Source organism: Lepus europaeus, chromosome 9 (genome assembly GCF_033115175.1).
Source record: "Lepus europaeus isolate LE1 chromosome 9, mLepTim1.pri, whole genome shotgun sequence".
In the NCBI taxonomy this organism is placed as follows: Eukaryota; Metazoa; Chordata; class Mammalia; order Lagomorpha; family Leporidae; genus Lepus; species Lepus europaeus.
In genome coordinates, this window is record NC_084835.1 from 64,665,324 (window position 1) to 64,691,363 (window position 26,040).

Consider the following 26,040-nt stretch of genomic DNA (forward strand, 5'->3'; position numbering starts at 1 on the left):
TGATAATACAGTTAAACATTTACATGTCATAGAATAAGCTGCAGCTTGGTTCCAGTGCCTTTTTAGTTTGCATTGAATTTTCTAATGTTCAAGTAACCAATCAGTTTTTTTTTTCTTTTAGAAAATTAGAATCCATGTGTTATATGAGCTATGCCCTGAATTATTGGTTCGACCTTCTTCAGTCATTCTAGATAGTTCATATGATTTCATTTTGAAGAATTCTTTAAGCTTGTTTTGAATTTGTCATTTAGCAGCAGGTGGTTCAGATGATTATAAAAGAGCATGATTAATATAATTAATACTACTTAATTTTTATTCACTTCTTCAGATTTTTGTACCTGGAATTTCTATAGGTTATTTTCTTGAAAGTTTATAAGTAATACATGTTTTGCCCTCCTCTGTGATAGTCATGCAGGGTGCTGAACCTAGACATTTCTGCTCACCTTACCTTCTATCAGGTGTAAGTTATTGTTATAGTCTTACTACATCAGTCAGAATCCCATGGAAAGAAAAATCCCACATTTGGGCTGAAATGTGGTTAGAGAATGGGCCATTTACAAAGCAGTGGGCAGGGTTAAGCAAAAGCAACTGGAAAGGTTGAGGTGCCAGAGATAAGCAACAGAAGGAAGTTGTCACCTTCTCTACCCCAGGCATGAAGGGACAAGCTACAGGGAGAAACAGAGTTTTCCAAGACTAAGGAACTAAAGGTGTGAAGTTGGAGTAGGTGCTGCTGTGGGGGGACAACTATGGCTGAAACACCCATTTTGGGAGGAAATAGGAAAAACTTAAACCAGCTTCCCGTCACCTCTGCTCCCAGCCAGTGCTCACTTTGGCCTCCAGCGCAAGATTGGGAAGGGTGACAAGCAGCGAAGGGAGACATAGCAAGTGCAGGGTAACCTGCCCCTGTTCCAGCATTTCATGATCACAGTCTCACTCTTAGTGCTGTGCATCTCTCCTCTCTTTACTTCCCCTCCCCCTCCCCCCCAACCATCTTGCCAAGCCCAGTAGAAAAAACTTAAGTCTTCCTTACAAATGTCAGGCTTTTAACTGGAACCTCTTTCCCAGCTCATATGTCTTGCGTGATTCATTAGGAAGCATTTTCTGTTGTATACAAATCTAGGGCTTTTTTGGTCCACATCTCAACCTGACAAGCGTTTAAGGGGGTTTAATGAAGTCGTTGATCTTTGATCCTGAAGAATCAGGGATCCCAAGAGAAGTGGGACTGGGCTTGTCGCCTCCTATACCTCAAAGTAGTTCCCTCCAAAGCCCCTGCTACACCAATCACCCCAGTCTGGACCATTGCCATCTCACCTTTCTGTTTGTTTCATTTACAGTTTTTCCCTTTCCTTGTGATAATCTCCTTAAAATTCCAGCAAAAAAAAAAAAAAATCAAATGCAAAACATGTTGCCAGTTTCACAAAATACCGCTCTTATTGCCCCCTGCTCACCCTCCTCCTTTCCTGTCTTCCTGACTTTTATTGAAAGCATAAAACAAAGGAAATCTTGGTGGTTTTATTCTAAGCACACTTGCACTACATTACTGATGAATATGTCATATGTGTAGAGACAGAGATCTCCAAGAAGCACTGATGATAGCCAATTACTTTTCTTCAAAAGCATATATTGTTCTGAAATTCGATCAGTGCATGAAAATGTATTCTATTATTTTGCTCTTTTCCGAGGATGCTCGATTAGTCAAAGGAAGCTTTGTTTTATTTGGTTTCCTAACTCCTCTCCCTTTTCTTTCCCCCGCACTGCTGATTCCTACCTTCTTTCCAGTTGAGTCGCAGTGCACACAAATGGGTTCCTATTTGTGCACCCACCCAGTAGCCTTCACCCTGTCATCTGTTTGCCTTCTGAAGATAAATCCTTGGCAGAGATGGAAAGCAATGGAATGGCTTTCTTACGTTTCTGCCAGGGGAAGCTATTTTATAATCTTTCACAACTCTCGGATGCACAACCCTACCCCAAATTGACTTAACTGTTTTGAGCAAAATTTAAAGCTGGATTTTGTTACCTGCACCAGGAGCAGAGTTAATGCTGAGTCTTGTGGATTGCCAGAGCACGTTTTTTTTTCACATCTTTTACAAATAGGTCTTAAAGGTCTTCTAGGAACCACTAATGGCTAAATGATCTTGATAGTTATTGCAAAGAAATTTTAAATTATTTTAAAAACAACATTTATGGTTCAGTTTATTTTTTCAGGTTGTACAAGTTACTAATAATGAGACTTAGTTTAAATAGATGGCTTTGGTGTGGATTACTAATTTTGAAAAAGAGAAAACAAGACAGGTCTTTTTTAGTTCAGTTCAAAGGAACAGCCAAGGCATCAGACCTCCCTACTTTACAAAAGAGTGGCCTGGTTAAGGATTTTTCCAAACAGGAAATCTTTTCATAAGATACATTAATCATTAAAATAGAGGAAACCAATATGAGTAAACCAATATAAGGAGATAACCCAATAAAGCAGGAGGTATTTTAATGAGCATTTTTAAGGCATATGGAAAGAAGCCATGAAAAGTTAAGGGATTTTTCTGCACATACATGGCCTTATTATTCTAGATTTATCATATTCATTATGCAGTTACATCACTGCATCAGCCATCAGGGGAAAGGAGTACTTTGTGATAATAAGAGCCCAAAATCCAGAGATAAAAACCTTTTAAGGCTGGCGCCGAGGCTCAATAGGCTAATCCTCTGCCTGTGGCGCTGGCACACCGGGTACTAGTCCCGGTCGGGGCGCCGGATTCTGTCCCAGTTGCCCCTCTTCCAGGCCAGCTCTCTGCTGTGGCCCGGGAGTGTGGTGGAGGATGGCCCAAGTGCTTGGGCCCTGCACCTGCATGGGAGACCAGGAGAAGCACCTGGCTCCTGGCTTCAGATAGGTGCGGTGCACCGGCCGCGGCGGCCATTGGAGGGCAAAGGAAGACCTTTCTCTCTGTCTCTCTCTCTCACTGTCCACTCTGCCTATCAAAAGAATAAAGAAAATTTAAAAATAAAAATTAAAAAAAACCTTTTTGTCATTTTTAGAAATATCACCCCAAAAATGTATTTTTCCATGGTCTTCAGTTTTGAAAGCATGTCAAAGCAGGACAACAGAAGGAAGAAAGAAGATGTGAAAGTGGTTGGTGATGATGGGATAACCAGCAGGGACATTGCAACATTCCGCTTTGCTCACAATTCTCTTTATGGAGAAAGGGGAGGGTGAGATCTTAGAGTCTTAAAAAAAATAAAAAAAAAAAGATCTTAGAGTCTTGCTCCAGAGGGTGGGCGGGCTATTAACACTGTAAAGCAGGAATGTCTGAAACATCCTTTGTGTCAGTTCAACTGCCTCACCCCCAGTCAGACAGGGTGTGTGGAGAAGGGAGAAGGCAGAAGGGCATTGCTGGCCAGAAAGCATATCAGCTGTTCTTTAGGCAGCTTGGGTGGTCACTGGGTCTTCTAGGCACACTGTAGGAGAAGGTGGGGCTGCCCACCACTGCTTTGATGTGATTTCAAGGACTCTTCCCCCAGATTCTCACCACTCCCACTGGCCCATGTCTGAAATTCCCTTGACAGTTTTCTTGTTAGCATAAGGCTTTTGTCTCCTGTTGTTAACCAACCAGGTCTATTACCGTAACTCAGCAACTCTAACCTACCACTGAAAGCGAGCTGAGCATGCGGGAGTGGGGGTTGGGGTGGAATATACAATACAGATGTATACGATTTTTATTTACTTCTAACTATTTGAATTTGTATTGAAAAAGGTCTGAGGAAGACATTAGGTGAAAATCATAAAATCACAGACTGGGTTGGTACTTCAGAGATAAAGTAAATTGGAGTGGCTAGAGGGAGGTGTTGTGTCAAAGTGGTTAAGATGCTGCTTGAGGGGCCAGCGCTGTGGCTCATGTGGTTAATCCTTTGCCTGCGGCGCCAACATCCCGCTGTAGCGGCCATTTGGGGAGTGAACCAATGGAAGGAAGACCATTCTCTCTCTCTCTCTCTCTCTCTCTCTCTCTCTCTCTCACTGTCTATAACTCTACCTGTCAAAAAAAAAATTTAAAAAAAGATGCTGCTTGAGACACCCGTATCCCCTAATAGAGTGCCTGGATTCGAGTCCCAGCTCTGCTTCCATCTAGCTTCCTTCTAGTCATACCCTGAGAAGCAGCAGGTGATGGATCAAGTACTTGGATCACTGGGAGACTTGGACTGAATTCCCACCTCCTGGCTTCAGCTTGGCCCAGACCATAGATGTTGGAGGCATTTAAGGAGTGAACCACTAGTTGGGTGGGTAGGAGATTCTCTCTCTCTCTCTCTCTCTCTCTCTCTCTCTCTCTCCCCTGCTTCCTTTCTTTTCTCTTCCTTTCCCGTTCCCCTTCCCCTTCCCCTTCCCTTCCCTTCCCTTCCCTTCCCTTCCCTTCCCTTCCCTTCCCTTCCCCTCCCTCCCCTTCCCTTCCCTTCCCTTCCCTTCCCTTCCCTTCCCTTTCCTTCCTAAATAGATATTTTAAAAAGAAACACAGTAAATGAGGTACATTTGTTTTTTTTTTTTAATCAATACTATGGCAAGTCAATGTGTGCTTTGAGGATCAGTAAGATGGTTACCGCTACACAGATCCCATTGAGTCAACTCTCACTTGCCATATGAATCTATTTAACATCCCTGGCAAGCTATGATAGTGCATCCCTGTGTGGATTTCTCCAGAGGGCTGTGTATCTCCCCTGTCTTCCGCTGACACTCAGCCTCCTGGTAGAGCCCCCTCTGCCCACAGAGGCCACAGGAATCTGTGCAGTTCTTCTCTCGCATGCCCCAACATCTCATTAAAACACAGAAACCCTCAGAACTGTCTCCTCCTCATCCCAAGCAGCTTTACTGTCTCATACAGCATAAGTTTCCATTCCCAGCTTTGCTGGGATCACAGAGAAAAGACAGTGCCCTGCACCAGCAAAGACCTGAGCTAGGCTTCTCAAAGGACCCACAGCCAGACACCCACCTTCCCCTCCAGAAACACGTGGGTGGGGCTGTGAGAGAAAGCAAGAGGCTCAATGAGACCCTCAGCAACCAAGCACCCAGGAAGTGCAACAATGGAGGGCACATGTGGGTGAGCAGGGACCTGCTATCTCTTCTTTAAACCCACATAAGGACAGCGATGAGGAATTTCATGCTCAGATTTTCATCTGGATGTTTATCCCAGCTGAGCTGTGACCCTCAGGAGTTGTTGCTCAGGAAATACCTAAGTCACATCCATGGACTGGCATTAAAAACTGCTTTTTAGGGTCCAGCGTTGTGGCATAACAGGTTAAGCATCCCATATGGGATCCAGTTCAAGTTCCAGCCACTCCACTTCTAATTCAGGTCCCTGCTAATGCTAATATGCCTGGGAAAAGAAGCAGAAGATGGCCCAAGTCCTTGTGCCCTGCTACTCACTTGGGAGACCTGGATGAAGTTTCTGGCTCCTGACTTTGGCCTGGCCCAGCCCTGGCCATTGGGGCCATTGGGGCCATTGGGGAGTGAGCCAGCGGGTGGAAGATGTGTGTGTGTGTGTGTGTGTAACTCTGCCTTTCAAATAAATAGTTAAATCTCTTTTAAAAAATGCTTTTCAGGTCATGGTTGAGAGTGAAGGAACAAGTGTTGTAAACCTCTCAGTGAGCACATGTATAGTTGCTCCTCTCTCAGTCTAATGAAATCCAAGTTAAAGACAAAATGATCTCAAAAATATCTCCACTCCCAAGTTACAGTCCACAAGAAAGACAATATCACAATTTACATTTCATTAAAGAGTCATTATGAAGAATATTGGCTTTGAATAAATTGTGACCTCATCTATATGTAAGTTAATTATAAAAGTGAAAATAAATAACCTGAATATACTCTTTTTAAACTTTAATAATTGCAGTAATAATCACAACACTAGATCTTAGTGTCACTTAATGGATTAAGTGAGTTTAAATATGCAAGACACTTGGAAGAATGCCTGGAAATACAACTATTCTTAATCTTCATAAATATAACTTTTTTTTATAATTTTACTATTATTAGTTTCACAATCTTAAAATGAGATGAAAGATTCACACTTATTAAATTCAGTGGTTTCAAGATTGGTTTTTAGCAGTAAAATACATTTTTCTAAATCCTTTCTCCTAACAAAAAAAGATAGTATGTCCTCAGTGAATAGAAGAAAGAAACCAGAACTCCAGAACTGTTTGGTGAAAGTGGAACCTGGTTCCTGTTTATCAACAAAATCAGCTGGGGACAACCCTGAGATCCACTTTGCAAAGTCAGGGCATTCACTGTTTCACAGATGTGGAAAATAAATGCTAAGGAGGAAATGATGACAATGCTCTCATTCTCAAAAGTAGCACATTCAGATTGCTTTCCAGAAAACGTAATGCTAATATATCTGGAAACAAATACTGTTTGTAAGCAATATGCAAAATACTTATCCAGAAACCAATCAGAATGACTTGATGGAGTCAGAGCATGATCCAAGTGTTCCTTCTTGGTCAAGGATTAACTCTTTAGTTGCTAATTTATAAGATATTTGTGTGAGAAGCATTGTTGAGGGAATGGGTAGCCAGAGGGATCAGAACAATAGGTAATTACTAGCCGGTATAAAATTGATCTGAACAACTGGTGATTTCAACAAGTGCAGTCATACTGGAGGGGTACCAGCTAAATGTCAGTTCTGGGAATTTGAAGATATCCTCTGGAAATTGGAAAAAATCCACATTGTAGCCGGCGCCGCGGCTCACTAGGCTAATCCTCCACCTTGTGGCGCCGGCACACCGGGTTCTAGTCCCGGTCGGGGCACCGATCCTGTCCCGGTTGCCCCTCTTCCAGGCCAGCTCTCTGCTGTGGCCAGGGAGTGCAGTGGAGGATGGCCCAAGTCCTTGGGCCCTGCACCCCATGGGAGACCAGGAGAAGCACCTGGCTCCTGCCATCGGATCAGCGTGGTGCGCCGGCTGCAGCACGCCTACCGCGGCGGCCATTGGAGGGTGAACCAACGGCAAAAGGAAGCCCTTTCTCTCTGTCTCTCTCTCACTGTCCACTCTGCCTGTCAAAAAAATAAAAATAAAAAAAAATTTAAAAAATCCACATTGTAATTGGAATCCTGTTGAGAACGGCATGCTATAAATAGCACTTTGGAAAGCTGTATCTGTTTCTTCTCATTTGGTCTTTCTAGAAATTAAAGTTCTCTTATCAGCCTTTTAAAACATGTATGCATTTATTGACTTGGCAAAGAAGGAACTCCTGGTGATGACCATTTTTAAAAGAGATAACAGTGTGAATATCCTCACTTAGATGGACAAGAATAATGTGAACTCTATGCCCCCATCCTCGTTGAGTTCATCTGAAATAAAGTATTGTTGAGTTAAAATGCAATTCTTAAACTAGACAGTTGGAGGCTAGTTCCCTGTGATAGAAATTGCAAATTGTTTCTTTGTATTTATCATTGAAATAAAAAGTGATATCTGAGTGCTGTAGATTATAGAAGTTGATCTGTAGTTTCATCTTTATGAAAAATTTACAAGGATATCTGTCATTGCCTTGGACTTGTGAAGTATAAGATTTCCTTGACATAGACTGTCTACTGGCGTAATAAGAGGTGATGGTGATAGAAGGAAAAGAAACAAGGAACTATAGGGTGTCCTTCATGAGAGAATTGGTAGATTGGGTATGAATAGGAAGAGGGAGAGATGAGAATGGGCCACAAGCATTGTCTGTACTAGAGAGACAACCAAGGCATAGACAAACATCTTCTTTTAATGAGCCAGGATGGCTTCCTGCTACATCACAAAGTCTGGGTTCCCCCATGTCACGAGCAAAGCTGTACCTCTTTAGTATTCCAGTAAAATATCTACATATCATTCTTCTGGCTCCTGGGGGAAAGAGGCATGGAAGAAAATTCATTAAAGTGTATGACTTAAAAAGAAGAGCATTTGGCTAATGAGTAAGCAGCTGTTTGGTTAAGTAAATGACTCATACTGGGATATTTATGCAACACAACTATTTTTCAAGCCTGTAAAAATGTAAAGGGAAAAAATGTCTACAAAACGTGCAAGCAGATGTTTCTGCCTTTATGAAAGAGGTACTACTGAGCAGGAAGTGCTTCCTTCAGGCTTACTAACTTATCTACTAAAGCATACATTAGTCTTCCTAAGGAATACTACATAAATTTTAATTGAACAGAGAACATTTATAGAGTACTTATTTTATGTATTATTCTATGCAAAAGGAGACAAAAGCCTAGTCTTTTTAAGAAAATGTTTATTTATTGTCAGTTTCTTTATTTGAAAAGCAGAGAGACAGACAAAGACAGACAAGAAAGGATCTTCCATCTGCTGGTTTACTTCCCAAATTCCCACAACAGCCAGGGCTGGCAAGACTGAAGCCAGGGCCCAGGAACTCCATCCAAGTCTCCAACATGGGTGGCAGGGACTCACGTAGTTGAGCCATCATCTGCTTCCTCCCATGATGTATTGGCAAGAAGCTGGATTGGAAGTGGAGGAGCTGGGCCTCAAACCAGGCACTTCAATAAAGGATGTGAGCGTCCCAAGCTGTGCGGCATACTCACCTGGCCCAGCCTTACACAAGCAAAGTCTGATCGCAAAGTTATACCCAATACCCCCAGAATAGAGCTAATGATGAAAAGCAGTTTTTTGAAAGCAAGTTTTATTTAAACAATGACTTAAATATATTACATAACATTAAAAAGGAAGGGAAAAAAAACAAAAATCAGTTTGTTAATTCATAGGGCATCTAGCAGCTGGTGCTAGTAAGCAGTGAGTTCTATAGCTAGCTCTAACTGAGGACATCTGTTTGGAATGTGTTCCCTTGTCAAAGGTTTAACTGATGGAAGGCTGGCTCCACACTGGTGTTTGAGCCCTCCTCATCAAGGACATCTGGTCACCTCGCCGGAGAGAGCCTGGCCTCTGAACTCCATGAACTTCTGCCCACCAGGGCAGGTCAGAGGCACCCAGGCAGCTGCTTCTCACTACCAAAGCCTCCTCTAGTGGTGCAGCTGCTGTTGCTGCCTTACCCCGCCCTCTCCTCAGATTCCCTGAGGGTCCTTCATGCTGTTAGGGCAGGCAAGTCTGTAGAGGGAGAGGCGAGGGGCTTCTGGATAGACACAGTGGTCTCGATCTCGGGGCTGTGGGCTTGGCTAAACCATCACGTTATTGCTTTGTTTCAGGCGTGACGCTGCCAGGCAACTACTGCTTGACCTCTCTGTTTAAATGAAGGACTTCACGACTAGACAGCATGGCTCTTTTCCATTTATTGCATGAGGGAATCACACTAGTCCAAGCAGACCCCAAATGGTTATATTACCCAAGCTGTGAGGCTTTCAAACTCGAGACGAGGTCCAAAAGGACAATTCTACTCATTGCAAGGAAATCCTCACTTAAGCTTCCCTGAGCTACAGGCACTTAAAACCCACACACCTTCAGCTGATTGTCCTTAACCAGTCCAGTCTCCACCAGGAACTGGCATATGTTCTTACACTGGTCACCCTGTAGGTGAATTACTTCTCTGTGTTCTGGGTGCTCAACTACAGTACCATTGCAAGCAAATTTCTTCTTAAACACTTTCACTGGCTTCTTCTTCTTGTAATCATCAGTGATCCCTGTGACAGTACTAAGGGTCTTCCTACCATTTCTGTGTTGAATTCTTACCTGGATATTATCCTCCGTGGCAGCAGGAAGCAGAGCATCCCCTGTACTTGCCTCAGCAAAGGGGTCGAAAGAGCGGTGGTCCTGGGTAGTGGATATATGATATGATTCCTTCTCCTTAGTGGAAGTGGCCTGCAGAAGCCTGGGGCAGGAGCAAGGAGACAGGGAAAATGGGGCATCGGGAAGTGCGGGCCCTCAAGGGAGAGGACGCTGTGTCCTTGGTGGCAGCTCAGTGACTGGGGCCAAAAAAGCAATTTTTAAAAATAACAACCATGGGAGTACGATAGGCTATAGTCTGTATAACTCTTTATTTGTTTTTAATTTCACAGCTAGTTTTTTTCAGAGCATCTTATGAGCTGTGCTGTGTGCATTTGAGGCCTCTTGTTGAAAATGCTTATATTGCACAGAGAGTTTACAATAGATCATAAATCACATCAAGAAGGAAGGGCGATAGCTTTGACTAGAGCCTGAGATAAAGAGATGGCTGTGGCCTGGCGCATCAGGTTTGACTCAAAGGTCCTTGTCAACAAAGACGAAAAGCGAAATGGGATATGTTACAGAGCCCCAGGAGGCAGTTACATGTAGTCAGTGTCTTTTGAATAAAGCATTACTCAGGAATTAGATATGAAATTGCAATTGATAAATGGATAAGATTAGGTAATTGGAAGAGATTTCCAAGAAGTAAAAATAACTTGCAGAAATAAGCGGCAGAAACTGCTCACGAGGCAGAAGGAGAATCAGAGTCCCGGCTGGAGTCAGGCTGCTCTGCTGCCCGTCCAGCTCCCAGCTAATGGGCCTGGAAAAGCAACAGAAGATGGCACAAGTGCTTATGGGCCTGACACCCATGGGGAAACCATGATGGAGTTCTCGACTCCTGGCTTGGGCCTGGCCCAGTCCTGGACATTGCAGCCATCTGGGGAGTGAACCAGCAGATGGAAGATATCTGTGTGTGTGTATGTGTGTGTCCCTCATTCTCTGTCATTATGCCTTTCAATCAATAAATAAGTCTTTAAAAAAGAAAAGAAAATTAAACATAATTAAACATGGGTTTGTACTCTCAGATGATGGGATGAAAGTGATGAGAATAAATCTGTCTCATCAGAGAAGCAGTTAATTTAGACACATAGAGCTTAGGGTGACCACAGAACAGACAAGTGAAATCAAGTTTCAGAGGCAGGTAAAAAAACAGGATATATTGGATAAGTGGAGACTTATGATACTCTTTGAGCACAATCTACTGCAGTGAGATGTGGGGTGACTAGAATGAGACAGTCTCTGAAAGCTTGTGGCGACAAAAGCACCTAGGGTGGAGGGGAGACTGTTGATGAACACCTGCCTTGAGAATGGCCCCTTAGTTTGCTAGGGCTGCCCTAACAAAGTGCCACAGACCAGGAGGTTTAAACAACAGAAATGTAGTTTCTCAGGTCAAGATCAAGGTTGTTAGCAGGTTTGTCTTCCCTGAGGCCTCTCTCCTTGGCTCGTGGATTTCTGCCTTTTCCCTATCACCAGACACTCTCCTTCCTGTGCGTGCCTGTGCCTTACTCTCTGCTTCTTAAAAATGACTCCAGTAGTATTGGATTAAGGCTCATTCATATGACCTCATTTATTTATTTACCTCTTTGAAGACCCTTTCTCCAAATACAACTATGTTCTGAGGTAATAGGGGTTATGAACTCAACATAAGCTTTTGGAGGGACACAATTCAACCTATACTAACAGAAGGTAAGAAACTCATCAATGGGAAGAGAATGAAAAAGGAAGCTTTAACAGAAGCATATGACCAGAGATTTACCACCCCTCTTCCTGTGTGCGACCTATGTGTTAACCACATTGGTGTTCCCTGAGATCTTATCCAATTAAACAGCTCCCGTTGTATAACACCACAGAGTTCAGTGTTAACATTGTACCGTATCAATTCTGTGTGCCATGGAGTGCAGTGCTTTACATACATTCAAAAGTGACCTAAAGAAAACATACATACGTGCATGTTCTCGTAAATGCACGCCACTCTGAAAAGCACAAATGACATTGAAGTGGAGTCACTTTTAGGAGTTAATTATTTTAATAGCATCAAAATCTGCATCCTAAAAGCAAGGTGAAAATCCCAATGAAAAATGGTTATCATACTGATTTGTCATGAGATTTTCAGATTATTTTTCCCTCTACAAACTAGAGGAATTTCTGAAGCTTTCCCATTCAGGGGGGCATCTTTTATTTTCTTCTCATATCAACAGGAGCCTTTTTTTCACTTTTTTTTCTATTATTTCCTACCAAAAAGGGTTCTCTGTGCCTTTCTTTCTATTCAGAATTTCAAATCACCTGTCTTTTCCTCGCTTTCCCTAAGTCACAGGTGCATGTACCTGGGGTCATATTTCTGTAGTAACTGCTGTCATTATAGAGGGTGTTATCTGAAAACCTGCCTGCTATAACCAGCCTGATGATTCTGTTGTTTGTCTCTTGAAAAATGCTATAGACTTTAGAGCAGGCTAATGATTTATTTCCCCAGTCTGGTAAGTTTTGCAAAATTTTTTTTCATAAGGGAAGTCTTTTTCGTGGGGTGGGGCGTGGGCAAATGCAGAATTTTTTGGTCTTGGCAGGTGGTGGGGTGTGAGGAATGCTATAATCTTCCATAATGGTGTTAATCATGCTTTGCTCAGTTTATGTTCCTTTATAGGTTTAATCTTGTAGGCAGTTCCAGTAGAGAAACCAAAGCATTCTCTTTCATCTAAATATGTCTCGAGTAAGCTATGGCAATGGAACGGCTCATTTTATAGATTACTTAGTGGAAAATATATTCCCTCCCCCAGCAACCAGTTCACATGAACTTTGCAAATGACAGGCCCTTTGTGTGGCTGAGCTGCCTCATTGGTTAAAAACAGAGACTGAAAAAAAAAAAAAAGCAGAGATTGATACAGGGCTGAGGCTATCAGGAACATGAATTTAATTCTGGAAGAGTCGAATTTAGGGCAAACTTGTCTTTGTAGCATTGTTGTGAGAATAAATGAATACCTGGCATAAAATTAGTTCAAGGAATAGTAGCCATTAAGATTATCATTGATTTAAGGCACGTTTTGCCTTTACCTGCTCTATGTCCTCTGACCTCTGGCAGGTGTGCATATAGATTTGACCTTGAGATCTCAATTCAGCCAGAAAAGTCTAAAAAGCAAATATTATTATATTCCTTTCATTGTTTAAAAAAAACTTAGAAAGAACCCTCTAATAAATACATATTCTAATGTTTTCTATATGTCAATTTCTACAGGTCAACCTAAGTTCCTAGTAAGTTACTATCATTCTTTAGATACAAATATTAGCAATTCTGTTTTGCTCTTTAGTAGCCATGTTACAGTTTTAATAATTCGAGAAAACTCTTGAGAAAAAAATTAAAAGCAAATCTCATAATATACATCAGAAATTGAGGATTCTTGTTTTTATCTTTTTACTAATCCATCATATTCTCATAATGAATAATTATTAACCACTTGTACTACACAAGGCCATGTACAAAAATGCTGTAGAATATACTGAGAAGTTCAGAATGGCCTGTCACCACAGAGCTGCTTCCAGGCCAAAAGGCATCATGAGGATGGAAGGAGGGGATAGAAAGTAAATGAGTGACCTAAGGACCTCCTGACTTCCTCATGTATGTAAGCATATGTGAGTATGTGTGTGTGTGTATGTGTGTGTGCCTGCGTGCACACACCACAGTGCACCACAAATTTTCTGTTATCCAGTCCAGGCTATCCTGGAACATACAGAAAACATTCAGTCTGTAATTTCAATCTCAAGAATTTTATGTCAATTTACATAGAATCCAACAGATGTTAGAGACTGAGGGAGAGTGTTTCTCACCTAGTCCACTCATTCTCCAAGCTGTTCCCATGTCCCTGCTCTTAGCTACAGTGCTTTCTAGAGCACCATGCAATGCATTGCCCCTTGTCTAGGGCAGAGGACATTCCCCAGAGACTCCTCCCTTTCTTCTCTGTCCCTATGGTCCCTAAATCCTTTGCAACCTTTGCATTCCCTCACCCCAGAGCCCTCCCTGCCTCTTCTTGTGTGACTCCAGCAGTGGTTGTCATCTGATCTTGTCTGATTCTCAGCTGGCGGGAAAGCAGTCGGAACCCTCACAGTACAGCACCCGAAAACCAAACTCTCTTAGTTCCTGTGGGCATACAAACCTACAATCAATGTCCCTGCACTGACTTGTGTGGAAGTGTATCCATTGTCTTGCTAGCTTTAGGACAAAAGGTAACAGAGCAGGAAGTGGGGAGGAAAACCAAACTATCTCCCAAAAAAACTATCATCTGAGTCTTCAGAGTATCTTAGCTCATTTTCTGTTGCTATAGCATGAGGTTTATTTAGCTCACATTTCTTTTTTTTCTTTTTTTAAAATTTATTTGACAGGTAGAGTTATAGACAGTAAGAGCGAGAGAAAGAGAGACAGAGAAAGGTCTGCCTTCCATTGGTTCACCCCCCAAATGGCCACCATGGCTGGCGCTATGCCGATCCGAAGCCAGGAGTCAGGTGTTTCTTCCTGGTCTCCCATGTGGGTGCAGGTGCCCAAGCACTTGGGCTATCCTCCACTGCCCTCCTGGGCCACAGCAGAGATTAGCTCACATTTCTAAAGGCTGCAAAGTCCAAGAACATGGTGCCAGGATCTGCTCAGCAATAGTGAGAGCCTTCTTACCACATAACATGGCCAAGCAAACCAGAGAGAACTTGTAGGTATAACATAGCCACTCCTTCAATAACCCATGAATCCAGAAATGGATTAATCCATTCATGAGGGCAGGTGCCACCTCCCAATATTGCCACAAAGGCAATCAAATTTCAACATAAGGGGTCAATACTATGGCTCAAAGGATTAAGCCACCACCTGCAGTGCCAGTATCCCATTTGGGTGTTGGTTTGGGTCCCAGCTGCTCCACTTCCAATCCAGCTCCCTGCTAATATGACTAGGAAAGCAGCAGAGGATGGCCCAAATGCCTGGGCCCTGCTACCCACATGGGAGATCCAGATGGAGATCCAGGCCTGGCTCAGCCCTGATTGTTGTAACCATTTGGGGAGTGAACCAGCAAATGGAAGCGTCCTCTGTCTCTGCTTCTGTCTCTGTCTCCTTGTCTCTCTGTCTTTCCCTCTCTCTGTAAATCTGCCTTTCAAATAAATTAATTAATTTTTTAAAAATTTCAACATGAGTTTCAGAGGAGAGAAGACAAACTATATTTAAATCACAGTCATAGCAAATGCTGTTCTGATTTGATAAAGTACATTTTCCCCCACAGAGACAAACACCCTGCATTATTCTCATACAAAAATACAGGATTTTTGTGGACAGGCATTTCTAATTTTTAAATTTTATTACTTTGTGTAGACCCATTTTTTTCTAGACCCATTGATTTCAATGCATTTGTTAATTGGTTATCCTTTGAAAATTGGAAGCTTATGTAAAAATGAACTAAGATCTTCTTTAAAAAGTAACTAAGGAGGATAAATTCAAATGATCTACTGTTATATGACATGGTAGCCATCACTAATAACAATGTATTGTATAGTTGAAAATTGCTAAGATAGGAGATGTGAAGTATCCTCCCACAAATAAGGTTGAGAGATATTCAAATTATGTTAATTAGTTTGACATAGCAATTCCACAATACATACATATTCAAAATATCAAAATATATACCATAATATATACAGTATATCTTTATTTTTCCATTAATTTTTTTCAAAATATTGAGAAATTGGGTAATAGTAAGTGTATGGACTAATTGCCTGGACAATGCATAAATTGGTGAGATTTTTATTTTCTCAAAGAGTAAGAAAGATACATGACTGTATCACATGCACATTGAATGCAAAACTCAGTGGTTCTTCTAGAAATTAGAAAAACACCCTTCCTTTTACAAACACATTCAATTAATTTAAACACAATTGCCATGGACAAACATGAAATCTAATCTTGGTTTAGATAGAAATTATTACAATGCCAAAAGCCTTTCCTGTTCCTACTCATCAGACATAACTCCATCAGGCAAAGTCTTTCTCATTTAGATGATGTCCCTGTTAAAAGGTGGGCTGCTGCTCCCAAGCCTATTACTTCCAGTAACCCAAGACTCATATGAAGCCGTGAGAGAACTTCTGGATGGACCATTACACTCTTGGCCTTTCTTTTCCTTCCTCACCATCGCTACCTCCCATTATGTCTTTTTTTTTAAAAAAAGATTTATTTATTTTTTATTTGAAAGTCAGAGTTATACAGAGAGGAGAGGCAGAGAGAGAGAGAGAGAGAGAGAGAGGTAGGTCAGTCTTCCATCCGCTGGTTCACTCCCCAATGGCCGCAATGGCCAGAGCTGTGCCAATCCAAAGCCAGGAGCCAGGAACTTCTTCTGGGTCTCCCACATGGGTGCAGGGGCCTGAGGACTTGGGCCATCTTCTACTGCTTTCCCAGGCCATAGCAGAGAGCTGGATCAGAAGAGGAGCAGCTGGGACTGGAACCAGCACCAATATGGGATGCCAGCACTTCAGGCCAGGGCATTAACCCACTGCACCACAGCATCGCCCCCTGCCCCCCATTATGTCTTAATTATTCAGTGTAAATGCTTCACCCACACAAAGTGACTTTTTCTCATGCTTTCCACATAATCTTACCTTAATCCTACTTCTAAAACTTGATTTATGCTCTTTGCGCCAGTTTATGTGCACTTCTCTGCTTTTTTGTTCATCAGAATCTGTTTTAGTGGCAGGTGTTTGGCCTAGCAGCTAAATGATGGTTAAAACCATCTGCTTGCCTGAGTTCAAGTCCTGTCTCTACTCTTGATTCCAGCTTCCCGCCAATGTACACCCAGGAGGCAACAGGTGATGGTTCAAAGGTGCTTACCACCCACATGATTTGTTTTTAAACTATAAGTGTGAGGATATAGAGATAGATAAAAAGTTACAAAGACTTTATAGCCACATGAAGAAAATACTACATTATATAAAAATATGCATGGAACAGACAACTCAAGGAAAAAAGCTTAGTGGTATGCTCATTTAGTGAGAATTGTGTGTGGTGCTTATTTCATTTTCTATGAAATATATTCTCTACATTTTTCATAATGCACTTTATTGTAGTAAAATATGTATAACTTAAAATTTTCCATTTTAAGTGTACAGTTTAGTGTCATTAGTGCACTTATTTGCTGTGCCATCATCACCATCCTTATCTCCAGAGCCTTTTCATCTTCCCATACAGAAACTCTTTATCTATTGAATAACAATAACACTCTCTTTTTCCTTTTCTGGCAACCACTGTTCTACTTTCTGTCTTTATGAATTTGACTTCTCTAGCTACCTTTGTAAATTGAATTATGTGTTTGTCCTTTTGTAACTGGCTTATTTTACTTTGCACAACATCTTTAAAGTCCATCCACATTGTGGCATCTGTCAGAATGTCCTTCCTTTTCAAGATTGAATAATATTTCATTGTGTCTGTGAATCACATTTTGTATCTATTCATCCTTTGGTGGGCACTTGAGCTTCTTCCACTTTGGGGTCACACTGAATAATATTGCTGAATGTGCTTACAAAGTTCCTACTTTTAATTCTTTGGGGAATATATGGAGTGGAATTGCTGGGTCATATGATAATTCTGTGTTTAATTTTTTTAGCAACTATCATATTGTTTTCCTCAGCAGCTACTCAAGGAATACACACAGGTTTCAAATTCTCTACATCATCACCAATATTTGTTTTTATAAAAATCATCCCACTGAGTTTAAGTGGCTATCTTATGTGCTTTTGGTTTGCATTTCCCTAATAGTAAGTGATGTTGAGCCATAGCTCCTTTAGAGAAATGTCCATTCAAGTCCTTTGCCCATTTTTAATAAGGATATTTGATGTTTTGTTGTTGAGTTTTATAATGCATTTGTTTTGCTTACATTTGTGTGTATAATTTTATTTTTAATGATAATAAAAAGAACATAACATAAAATTTACCCTTTTTATTGTTTTCATATTCTTTCATCTTACAAAACTTGAGCTCTGTACTCATTAGACATAACTCCCATTTCTGTCTTCCCTCAATTGCCTTCCTACTCTCTGCCTATAGGAATTTGACTAGTTTCTTCATGTAAACAGTAACATACAGTTTTTCTTTTTATTTATTACTTTATAGTTATTTTATTTCACTTAGAATAATGTCTTCAAGTTCATTCACATTGACAGGATTTCCTTCCCTTTTCAGGCTAAATACTCTATTGTGTATATTGATTTTATATTTTTTATTTATAAATTGTAAATTCCTACCATCAAGATGAATCGCTGGCTGGCACTGTGGCTCACTAGGCTAATCCTCTGCCTGCGGCGCCGGCACCCCAGGTTCTAGTCCTGGTCGGGGTGCTGGATTCTGTCCCAGTTGCTCCTCTTCCAGTCCAGCTCTCTGCTGTGACCCGGGAGTGCAGTGGAGGATGGCCCAAGTGCTTGGGCCCTGCACTGCATGGGAGACCAGGAGAAGCACCTGGCTCCTGGCTTCAGATCAGCGCGGTGCGCCAGCTGCAGTGTGCCGGCCGCGGCAGCCGTTGAGGGGTGAACCAACGGAAAAGGAAGACCTTTCTCTCTGTCTCTCTCTCTCACTGTCCACTCTGCCTGTCAAAACAAACAAACAAGCAAAAAAAAAAAAAAAGATGAATCTCATACTGGCTTTTCCCTATTTCAACAACATAAACCCCCCGTTTTTATTCCAGGCCTTTTGACATAGAATTTATTCAATGTCATAGATTAATAGTGAGTTTTTTTCATTTTATATGTTATTTATTAAGCAACATTCCTATTTTTTACCTAAAAACCTTTTATTTAAAGTATACAAACTTCATGCATTTCATAAATACAAATTTAGAACCATGGTGATTCTTCCCATCCTACCCTGCCCCCCATCTACTCTCCAACCCTTCTTCCTCTTCCCTCTCCTATTCCCATTCTTATTTTTTTACAAAGATCTATTTTCAGTTAATTTTATACACATTTGATTAACCCTACACTAAGTGAAGAATTCAACAAACAGTACAAAGAAAAAAAAATGACTATTCCTTAACAGTCAAGACACAGGATTTTCAAAATCATCACATCTCAAAGTGTCCATTTCACTTCTATAGATTACTTTTTAGGTACTCTATTAGTTACCACAGATCAGGGAGAACATATGGTATATATCTTTTTGGGACTGGCTTATTTCACTAAGTATAATGGTTTCCAGCTGATCCATTTTGTTGCAAATGATAGGGTTTCGCATTTTTTTTTTTTACCACTTAGTAGTATTCCGTAGTTTATTTATACCACAATTTCTTTATCCAGTCATCAGTTGATGGATACCTGGTTTGATTCCATATCTTAGCTATTGTGAATTGAGCCACATAGTAGTGAGTTCTTTAAACATCACTTTAAAACCTAAGCAGGAGCACTAGGTCAATTGATTGAATAAGGAAGCAAAGCAATCAGTGGCCAAGCTGGCAGTGAGGCAAACCCATGATTCTTCAAGAGGTTGGACTTCTGTCCTCTGGAAGACCTTTTTTTTTTTTTTTTTTTTTGACAGGCAGAGTGGACAGTGAGAGAGAGAGAGACACAGAGAGAATGGAAGATCTTTTCTACTTAAAAACTCTTGAAATCAGAAGCATCCTCAGAATTGCAAAATTCTTCAGACAAGATGTTAAAGCCCTAATGGGAAAGGTCCTAATACAGTTATCCTGCCCTATGTTCTCCTTGAGAACTCTGCTGCTCCACACAGGTGCAGACCCATGGTCCTGGACCTTCCTTGGAACTTTCCAACCTAGATGGCTTGTCAGGTTTCAGAAATAACAAAATTATCTTAAGTAGAAAGAAAAGAAATTGGCATGCAACTTGGCCAGAGTTCACAGTTGGCCTGCTAATAGCCCTGGCAGAAGGAAACGCAGTTGAGGTAGAAGGCTTCGAGCACATTCCCAGGAAACTCACTCCACAGACCACGGTTGACCAGAGAAGCCTGTGGCTCCCACTCCCTGAGCCAAGACCAGCCACACTCTCGCTCCACCCTTTCCCTTCCCTCTACTCCTGACAGAGGAACGGAATAACAAACCAGCCTCTTTGATCAGGATTCACAGAGGCACATAGTTACAGCGCTCACACAAACTGAACTGAGTTAAAGCTTCCAGGAGGGGAATCACTGGAAGTTTTCTATTTGTTATTGGTTCCAAAAGCATCTTACAGCACAATTATACACAAATTAATTGACAATTTTTTTTTTACACAGGGCAATGTGATGGTTAATAGTGTGCATCAGCTTGGACAGACTGTGGAACCCAGGCATTTGGCCAAACATCAACCTAAATGTTATCCTAAAGGATAGATTTTTAATTAAGATTAACGTTTAGGGCTGGTGTTGTGGTATAGCAGGGAAAGCCACTGCCTGCTCCACTGGCATCCCATATGGGCACCAGTTCCAATCCTGGCTGCTCCACTTCTGATACAGCTCCCTGCTAATGGTGTGGGAGAAGCAGCAGAGGATGGATTAAGTACTTGGGCCCCTGCCACCCACATGGGAGACCTAGAAGAAGTCCCTGACTCCTGGTTTTGGTCTGGCCCAGCCCTGGCCTTTGAGGCCATTTGGGGAGTGAACCAGCACATGAAAGATCTCTCTCTCTCTCTCTCTCTCTCTCTCTCCCCCCCCCTCCTCTTCTTCTGTCTCTCTAACCCTGAATTTCAAACAAATATATAAATCCTTATAAAAAAGATAACGTTTAAGTTAGTAAACTTTGAGTAAAATAGAATGCCCTTCATAATGTGGGTGAGCCTTATACAGTTGGTTGAAATCCTTGAGGAAAAAAAGATGGTGGTTTCAGGGGAAGGAAGAACTCTGCAATGTTAGCTCCTTCCTGGGTCTCCAGCTGCTGCTGACCCTGTAGATTTTGGACTTGCAAACCTTCAAAAATGAGTGCTTCTCTCTCTCTCTCTCTCTCTCTCTCTCTCTCTCTCTCTCTCTCTCTCTCTCTCTCCTTTCTCTTTCCTTGCTTCCCTTCCTCCCTGTCTCTCTCCCCCTCCCCCTATACACACACACACACACACACACAAACACACACACATCCTATTGGTTCTGTTTCAGTGGAGAACCCTGAGAGATGCAGATAAGAAAGGCAGGTCACTTTTTTTGCTATGGTTATTCTAAATTATTTTTTCCTAATTAGATATCAGCAGCTTGAAGGCAGGACCCAGGCTGAGGTTTCTCTCTGCTCCTTACAGAACCTAGGAACATAGCTTATATATATTAGGTATTCCATATATGTTTGACTACTCATCTTGAATAAGGAGAGAGTCAAATGATAACTTCATATTATGAAATTTAACTTTCCTGGGCAGTGATTTGTTGAGACTAAAGTTAACTGCTGAGCACAAGCCCACGACAAAAAGCAGCTTAATTAAGTTCCTGCTTCTTGCTTGCTATTCTTTTGGGACACCAAGCCCTGTTAATGTAGACTAGAGCTTCCTGAAGAATACAGATCCTTTGTCCTAAGGTTTACTCTTTAGGTCTCTGCACAGACAGGGGAACAGAGCGTCTTCCTCAGCTTCAGGTGGGGAGAAGCACTTTGCCACCACCACCTGCCTGTGCACATTGTGGGGAGCCTGTGTGATTTGCTGGAGTCTCCCTCCCTTAGCAACCATGCTGCTCCAGGAGTGCTCACAATCTCTGGGAAGCTGAGACCTCAACACAGCAAAATTCCTTGGTGTACAGTAGTGCTCAATAATTCCTTCTTGAAAAATAAATTAGTTGGGACAAGCTGATGCTAGGGTGCAAATCTTGTCACTTACCTTTTCCCATCTGTGTACTGTTATAACTGAAACAGCCGAGAGAGAGAGAGAGAGTTAGATACAAGATCTTTCAATTGCTTCAAAGACACTGGAGAAGCATGTTTGAATATCAGTAACAGAGGAGAGGAGATGGAGAGTGAATTGAAAAAAGGAAGCAGAGACAGAGGGTTCTTACACTGTATAAGAGTAAATAGATCTATCTCTGTATATAATGTATATATTTAAATATAAATTATTAGTATAGTGTTATAATCTTGTATTTATATATTCTGAAGAGTTTTGTTTTTGATAAGTAATTTTAGTGGGATTCAGATATTAAACAAATTTTTAAATAAGGTAAACTGGTACTTTTAATAAAAGCTGAAAACCTGCACATTGCAGGACTGTCTGGTGAGTTGGACACCATTAGACCATCAACACTGCTCCTGGTCCCATAACAAAAACCCAAATAAAGAGGCTTTTCCTAGTTACCTTCTGGAGCCCCTGCTCAACTAGACCAGGGCTTCCTAATTGTGTGAAAGCTTGTTTTCCAATTTTGGAGGGTTTTTTTTAACTTTTATTTAATAAATTTAAATTTCCAGAGTACAACTTTTGAATTATCGTGGCTTTTTCCCCCCATAACCTCCCACCCACCCGCAACCATCCCATCTCCCACTCACTCTCCTATCCCATTCACATCAAGATTCATTTTCAATTATCTTTATACACAGAAGAAGATCAATTTAGTATACACGAAGATTTCAACAGTTTGCACCCACACAGAAAAACAAAGTATAAAGTACTATTTGAGTACTAGGTATGTCATTAATTCACACAGTACAACACATTAAGGACAAAGATCCTACATGGGGAGTAAGTGCCTAGTGACTCCTGTTGTTGATTTAACAATTGACACTCTTATTTATGACGTCAGTAATCACCCAAGGCTCTTGTCACAAGCTGCCAAGGCTATGGAAGCCTCTTGAGTTTGCCAACTCCAATCATATTTAGACAAGGCCATAGTCAAAGTGGAAGTTCTCTTCTCCCTTCAGAGAAAGGTACCTCCTTCTTTGATGGCCCGTTCTTTCTGCTGGGATCTCACTCACAGAGATCTTTCATTTAGGTCATTTTTTTTTTTTTTTTGCCAGAGTGTCTTGGCTTTCCAAGAAGAGCCTGAAATACTCTCATGGGCTTTTTAGCCAGATCTGAATGCCTTAAGGGCTGATTCTGAGGCCAGAGTGCTGTTCAGGGCTTTCGCCATTCTATGAGTCCCACTTCCCATGTTGGATCGTTCTCTCCCTTTTTTATTCTATCAGTTATTATTAGCAGACACTAGTCTTGTTTATGTGATCCCTTTGACCCTCAGACCTATCAGTATGATCAATTGTGAACTGAAATTGATCACTTGGACTAGTGAGATGGCATTGGTGCATGCAACCTTGATGGGATTGAATTGGAATCCCCTGGCACGTTTCTAACTCTACCAGTAGGGGTAAGTCCGAGGGAGCATGTGCCGAACTGTACATCTCCTCCCTCTCTTATTCCCACTCTTATATTTAACAGGGATCACTTTTCAGTTAAATTTAAACACCAAAAATAATTGTGTGTTAATTGAAGAGTTCAACCAATGGTATTAAGTAGAACAAAAAAATACTAAAAAGGAATAAAATAGTAACTTGTTCCTTGACATTCAGGAGAAGGGCTGATCATTTGCAACAAAATGGAGGAATCTGGAAAACATCATGCTGAGTGAAATAAGCCAATCCCAAAGGGACAAATATCATATGTTCTCCCTGATTGGTGACAACTAACTGAGCACTTAAAATGAAACCTGTTGAAGTGAAATGGATACTATGAGAAACAATGACACATTTAATTTTTTTTTTTTATTTTTGACAGGCAGAGTGGATAGTGGAGAGAGACAGAGAGAAAGGTCTTCCTTTGCCGTTGGTTCACCCTCCAATGGCCGCCGTGGTAGCGCGCTGCGGTCAGCGCACCGCGCTGATCCGATGGCAGGAGCCAGGTGCTTATCCTGGTCTCCCATGGGGTGCAGGGCCCAAGCACTTGGGCCATCCTCCACTGCACTCCCTGGCCACAGCAGAGAGCTGGCCTGGAAGAGGGGCAACCGGGACAGGATCGGTGCCCTGACCGGGACTAGAACCCGGTGTGCCGGCGCCACAAGGCGGAGGATTAGCCTAGTGAGCCGCGGCGCCGGACACATTTAATTTTTTATGAAACTTGTTTCAGATATACACCAACAAAAATGTCATAGATATGTTTTTGTGTGTGTATATATATATGTTTTGTTATGTATATTTGATGTATACTTTTATATATGTGCACTCTGATAGTAATCAGGTTGTACAATATGCTTCTACAGGAGCCATGCAAAAGATATATTAAGCACTGATTTAAAAGACTTAATCTAAACTAATGGAAGCCTCATAGAATGAAAAGAACTCCTACATCTGAAAATAAATAGTCAGAGGAGACTTCAAAAGCCTGCGGGGGCCCGGCGCTGTGGCTCGCTTGGCTAATCCTCCGCCTGCAGCGCCGGCATCCCCTATGGGTGCCGGGTTCTAGTCCCGGTTGCTCCTCTTCCAGTCCAGCTCTCTGCTGTGGCCCGGGAAGGCAGTGGAGGATGGCCCAGATGCTTGGGCCCTGCACCTGTATGGGAGATCAGAAGGAAGCACCTTGCTCCTGGCTTAAGATCAGCACAGCCACTGGGGGGTGAACCAATGGAAAAGGAAAACCTTTCTTTCTCTCTCTCTCTCTCTCTCTCTCACTGTCTGTAACTCTACCTGTCAAATAAATAAAAAATCTTAAAAAAAAAAAGCCTGCAGAAAATGGAATTAAAAGATAACTTTAAGGCAGGTGTTTTGGCACATTGGTTAAGTTGCTACTTGATTTGCCCACATCCCATATCAGAGTACCTGGGCTCGAGTCCCAACTCCTCCACTTCTGATTCAGCTTCCTGCTGATGCACACACTGGGAGGCAACAGAAGATGGCCAAAGTGCTTGGGATTCCTGCCATCCATGCGAGAGACCTAAATGGAGTTTCTGGCTCCTAACTTCAGCCTGGGCCAGGTCCAGCTCCTGCAGACATTTGAAAAGTAAATCAATGAGTGGAAGAGCTGTGTCTCTCTGTCTCTCCCTCTCTCTTGGGACATTTTACTTTTCAAATAAATAAATCCTCTTATATGATAAAGAGATAAATGTATTTTGTTACAAAAATTTTTTGAAATGTGTGTCTAGGTGTTCCCTAATATGTATTTTCTGTGAACTCTTTGAAGGCCTTGCATAGAAAGTACTGTTACAAGCTTGTCAACAACTTACTCCAGAGTTCTTGCCAGTGACCAGAACCTGGCTCCTGCTCTGGGTCAAGTATACAGCCTGAAGTCTGGATGGCGAAGGGCAAGCTCAAGGCCATCCTCTGCAGAACTCCCCAGAGAAGCTGCCATGGGTACTGTAGAACCTGGGACAGCTGTGAGGTGCTGAAGGGGGCTAATGTGGAGCTGAGGCTACTTCCATCAGCTCAGGAATTGATAAGGCCTCCAACCTGGATGTCAGCATTTCCTACCTGTGAGAGCACAGACTAGAACAGAGGCAGGACTCTATGGGACATCTGAGCCAGGGGTCAGGCTCATATTCAATTCTTGAATCCCAGTTGGTATTACAGTGGGATTTTAGTTCAATTTTGGGGGAAAAAATCTTTAACCTGCATATCATGTATTTGTTTGAGAGTTAACTGATCAAAAACTGGGAGAAAAAGCAGTATTACTGTTTTGCAGTCTGATACCAGGACAAGATGTTTATCTCTTCTTTTTTGTTTGCCTTCATTTTTTATGTTTTCTAAAAAGTGTACCGCTTGATTAGTCCAACATTCTTCTCCCATCTTTCACATCTCCCCATTACATATTTGCTATAATTTATAGTGATGACTTTTTTTTTTTTGCAAAATAGCATTTGACAGTTGTACCTGAGTTAAAGTACAACATATGTTTATTACCAAGCTATTCTTTCTTTGGAGAATTTTTTTTATTATTATTGTTACATAATTGATTCTAATGGCTCCAATAAGAACTCCGAGATGAGTGTTTTGTTGTTGCCATATTTTCCTGCAGCTCTGTAGTTCAAAAAGAAAATGCAAAGAAATCATAGCAAAATAACATTCGATGAAATCATATCTTTATGTGAAGGAAGACAAGGTGAAAAGGGTAAATTTCGTTAAATGCAATGGTATGTAACTCGTCTTAAACTCTGCATTTTCATTTTTTGCAAGACGCTTGCTTCATCCTGCTCTGGAAAACCATATTGCATTGCTTTACCTACGGTGGCGAACATTAATCAAATTCACCATTATTATTAAGGCCTGATTAAACGCCCACACCCTCACACAACGATCTGCTGACTTCTCTGTATGCACTTTCCATGTCAACACACAGACAGGACTGACAGACTGAAAAAAGCCACTTATCAGAAGTATTTAATCCTGGAATTTTTTCCCTTTACTTTCTTACACATGAAAGACCATTTACATGAAACACGTTAAAAAAATAAATATCATCTTTGGACAGAACCTCCCTAGCTGCAAGCACCGT

At 41.6% G+C, this 26,040-nt stretch overlaps 1 protein-coding gene across 1 annotated transcript; it reads right to left on the reverse strand.

The window, feature by feature from the left end:
* Positions 1-9,402: 9,402 nt before the first annotated feature.
* On the reverse strand, positions 9,403-11,632 carry LOC133766283 (eukaryotic translation initiation factor 1b-like). Its single transcript, XM_062199984.1, has 3 exons — positions 11,627-11,632; positions 10,368-10,432; positions 9,403-9,787 (listed from the first exon to the last, which is right to left on the reverse strand). Exons 1-3 carry the CDS (start codon positions 11,630-11,632, stop codon positions 9,403-9,405), a joined length of 456 nt encoding a protein of 151 aa, XP_062055968.1.
* Positions 11,633-26,040: the final 14,408 nt, after the last annotated feature.